The 4,282-nt window shown below is 43.1% G+C and overlaps 1 protein-coding gene across 1 annotated transcript; it reads left to right on the top strand.

Moving 5' to 3' along the window:
• Positions 1-1,388: 1,388 nt before the first annotated feature.
• On the top strand, positions 1,389-3,779 carry LOC119348964. The gene is made up of 3 exons (XM_037616975.1): positions 1,389-1,585; positions 2,382-2,436; positions 3,170-3,779. The coding sequence occupies exons 1-3, from the start codon at positions 1,401-1,403 to the stop codon at positions 3,257-3,259; spliced, it is 330 nt and encodes a 109-aa protein (XP_037472872.1). The 5' UTR covers positions 1,389-1,400; the 3' UTR covers positions 3,260-3,779.
• The last annotated feature ends 503 nt before the right edge of the window (positions 3,780-4,282 follow it).

Here is a 4,282-nt window from a genome sequence, read left to right as displayed (position 1 = left end):
ATTGTATAGGTGCACAAGTTCGGCGAAGAGATGGTGATACAAGTGCAATATAGATGGTAGATAAAGGTATTTGTAATCTGAAATTATAAAAACAGCAAGGTAACTAATGATAAAAGTGAGCGTAAACGGTATTGCGATGGTAGGAGACAAGGCCTAGGGTTCATACTTTCACTAGTGCAAGTTCTCTCAACAATAATAACATAGATAGATCATATAACAATCCCTCAATATGCAACAAAGAGTCACTCCAAAGACACTAATAGCGGAGAACAAACGAAGAGATTATGGTAGGGTATGAAACCACCTCAAAGTTATTCTTTCGGATCAATTTATTCAAGAGTTCGTACTAGAATAACACCTTAAAACACAAATCAACCAAAACCCTAATGTCACCTAGATACTCCATTGTCACCTCAAGTATCAGTGGGCATGATTATACGATATGCATCACACAATCTCAGATTCATCTATTCAACCAACACAAAGTACTTCAAAGAGTGTCCCAAAGTTTTTGCCGGAGAGTCAAGAACGTGTGCCAACCCCTATGCATAGGTTCATGGGCGGAACCCGCAAGTTGGTCACCAAAACATATATCAAGAGGCACATGATATCCCATTGTCACCACAGATAAGCACGGCAAGACATACATCAAGTGTTCTCATAAAAGACTCAATCCGATAAGATAACTTCAAAGGGGAAAACTCAATTCATCACAAGAGACACTACTAGAAAAAGGGCTATAGATGGTATTGACACTAATGGCGCATCAGACAAGTGGTGCGCCATTAGTATATACTAATGGCGCACCACCTTCTGATGCGCCATTAGTGTTGAAACTACTAATGGCGCACCTGGCCCACGGTGCGCCATTAGTACCAATTTTTTTTTTGAACTAGTGCGCCTGTCCAAACATACTAATGGCGCATCCACAGGTAGTGCGCCATTACTAGTTGTAACTAGTAATGGCGCACTAGCCAGAAAGTGCGCCACTAATGTTATTTTTATCATTATTTTTTTATTCCTTTTTTTGCAAAACTACTAATGGCGCACTCACGCGCGGTGCGCCATTACTAGTTTAAAATAGTAATGGCGCACTCACGCGCGGTGCGCCATTAGTATTGTGCGCCCCTACTTCCCCGCGATCCCCTCTCTCTCCCTCGCCCTCGCCCGCGATCCCCTTCCCCGATCTCCTCTCCCGACGCCACCGTCGCCCCGCCCCGACACCACCGTCGCCCCGCCGCCCTCGACGCCACCGTCGCCCCGCCGCCCCAGCGCCGCCCCGACACCACCGTCGCCCCGCCGCCCTCGACGCCGCCCCGACACCACCGTCGCCCCGCCGCCCTCGACGCCGCCCCGACAAGGCCAACGCGGGCACGTGAAGTAGGATGGTGTCCTGCTCGATGACGTCCATGGTGGAGAAGCTCGCGTCCCTGGATCCGCTCGCCAAGGCGGCAGGTGGCGTCGCTTGGGAGTTGCTGCCCATGGTGCAACCAGTGCGGACTCCGTTCACGTCTTGCTCAGGCAGGCGCTGCGGGCTGACGACCGCGCGGAGCTGCTGGGCTGCCTGTACAACAGAGATGGCAAGGTGCACGAGCTTCTCTAGTCTCTATATTTCTCATCTGTGGCTTTATAGTTTTATCTCTCTGCCACGGCAAGCTATGCTCATGTTCAGTGCACATGTTCAGAGTAGGATGTTCAGTGCACATTACAGAGATGGTATAGTTTCAGGATTTACATTACTGTGTGACATGTTCAGTGCACATGTTCAGAGTAGGATGCAAGGTGTAGATGTTCACTACAAATGGCAAGGTGTACTTCTAAAAATTCAGTGCACATGTTCAGATTAGGATGCAATGGTATCTTGATTTCAACTGAGTGTTTCTATAGCTGACTAGTTCAGGATGTTTGTACTACTCCATGATTAGAATTTGACAGAAAACTTGTCAAAAATTCTTGTGTAGAATTTGACAGAAAACTTGTCAAAATTTTGTTTGCAAGATTAAATTTCAAGTTTAGTGCTTGTAGGACTAGGACTAGGAGTATGACTTGTAGTCTAGGACTAGGAGTCTCCTAATTTCATAAACTTCCATATTAAATTCAGAAACTATCATAATTTCATAAACTTAATATAAAATTCAGAAACTTCATATAAATTCAGAAACTTCCATAATTTCACAAGCCTTTCCACACTAGTCAATGCCTTTTCACTACGAACATGGAGTACAAGCCTTTCCACACTAGTCAATGCCTTGAGTGGCTAGCAGGAGTACCTGCTGCTTGACCATGCACTGCTTCTTCTTCTTGGAGTTCCATGTCAACTTCTTCTTGGAGTTCCATGTCAACGTCTTCTTGGAGTTCCATGTCAACTTCTTCTCGTGCAGGTGGAGTACTTGCTTGAGGTCCAGGTTCATCCTCTTCTGGTGGAGAACAATTCAGGTCAAGGTTCAACATCTTCGTGTTGCTGTTGCTGTTGTTGCTTGAGCTACTGCTGCTGCTGTGTTTGTTGCTGGAGTACTTGCTTGAGCTACTGCTGCTAATTTGTTGATGGAGTACTTGATTGAGCGACTGCTGCTGCCATTGTGTTGCTGCTTCTCTTGCTTATATCTGCATGAACAAGTCCATCAAATGACACAATCTTCAGTTTATATGGTTCAGAACTGGTTAAGTTTATAAGCTAAAACATCATATATGCAGATGTTTGAACTCTCGAGAATAAATTTATATGGGGTATCATTAGATGCTGCTGCAAAGATTCATAGTAATGCTGTTGTAGAGACAAAATGCACCTTTATAGTACTCCTTTTATTTATAAAGAATTCATACAGAAGTTTGCTGAGTGTAAATTCTGCTAACTGGTAATTTTAATACAGAACAGTGCTATATATGATGTTCCTGACCCACAATCAGTAGGAGTACAATGCTCTTACAAATGTTGCATACTGTAGAAATTAAACTTGTGAATGTTGTACTCATACTTTTGTAGAGATTCATGTTGTGACAGTCGCAGTTGATCCATTTAGACAAGGAGTATTGTGCAGTAGGAGTACAATAGTCTGTATTTTGACAGACAAGTGCAACATCCCATAGTGAATTCTCCTGTAAATTCTGTAAATAATGCATAGATAGACAAGTGCAGCATCTCATGGAGTAATTTCTGTTGTTGTGCAAGGGGCGAGGCGAGGAGAACTTGCCTGGAGACAACGTGCTGCGTGCGGCAGCGACGAGCCAGGTGGGCTGGGCACGGCCAGGACCAAGCTGAGGGGGTGGCGACCAATCTCGCGCGGCGGTGACGAGGCAGTGCTGGCTGCGACCAAACTTGTCCTCTTGTTCTGCCTCAATAAGTGTTGTTGCTTGTCCTATTGCACCATAATTACTCTGAAATTTTCCAAAAAAGCAAGTTTAATACTCCAAAAAGGGAAAAACAAACAAACCATAGATCTTATCTCTAGGTTGCTTAACCCTGAAACAACGTATCTTCTGCAATGTACACCTGCATTTAGTAGTAGTAATGCCATCTAGATAATGCAAGAGTAGTAGTAACTGAAACTTCCATGTAAATTTAACTGAAACTTCTGCATTTGTACTCTGTAAGATTCTAGCTGTAGAGACAAAATGCTCCTTCATTTGATTAGCATTTAACTACAATAATGTTTAGATTGGTTGCAACAAACAAAATACAGATATGTCAATGAGTAAATTTCTTATTAATATGGTCCGGTTGCAGAAATACAGATCATTCAACTCTAGGATCCAGAATGCATTAAACAAAATTAAAACAATGTACTGGTGCTCATTTGGTCAATCTGCTACTGTACTCATTTGACAGATTTGTATTTTGATATAATCCATTTCATAGTGATGTTTCTTGACACACAAGTGATACTGTGCAGACAAGTGACAATTCTTCTTTAAATTACAAATGTTGTATTTACAAGTAACTACTCCATGTTTACTTGTCACTGTTTGCAAATGAGAAATTATAAATGTTTACTCCATGTTTACTTCTCACTGTTTGCAAATGAGTAATGTTTCGACAAGGAGTACTGTGCAGTAGGAGTACAATACTCTGTATTTTGACAAACAAGTGCAACATCTCATGTGTGATTATGCATTTATCTGAACCAATGCATTTAACTAAATCTATGCCGAATCGAACCGATCCTTGTACTGATACTCCAACCTGTTTGCAGAATTTACAGTAAAATTCTGACGACGATGACACGAGCTCCTGACGATGGGGACGACGCGAGCTCCTGGAGGATGGGGACGGCGCGAGCTCCTG

The sequence above is a fragment of the Triticum dicoccoides genome, chromosome 1B, assembly GCF_002162155.2.
Source record: "Triticum dicoccoides isolate Atlit2015 ecotype Zavitan chromosome 1B, WEW_v2.0, whole genome shotgun sequence".
Lineage (NCBI taxonomy): Eukaryota > Viridiplantae > Streptophyta > Magnoliopsida > Poales > Poaceae > Triticum > Triticum dicoccoides.
Note: the sequence above shows the minus strand (reverse complement) of the source record. Positions and strands in the feature narration are given on the sequence as shown.

Bases quoted from the DNA above. Each gene is read 5' to 3' on its own strand.
- LOC119348964 (XM_037616975.1), top strand. From the start codon at position 1,401: ATGACGTCCATGGTGGAGAAGCTCGCGTCCCTGGATCCGCTCGCCAAG. The intron at 1,586-2,381 runs GTGCACGAGCTT...CTTCTCGTGCAG, and splicing joins TGTACAACAGAGATGGCAAG to GTGGAGTACTTGCTTGAGGT. The intron at 2,437-3,169 runs GTCAAGGTTCAA...TTGTTGTGCAAG, and splicing joins TCTGGTGGAGAACAATTCAG to GGGCGAGGCGAGGAGAACTT.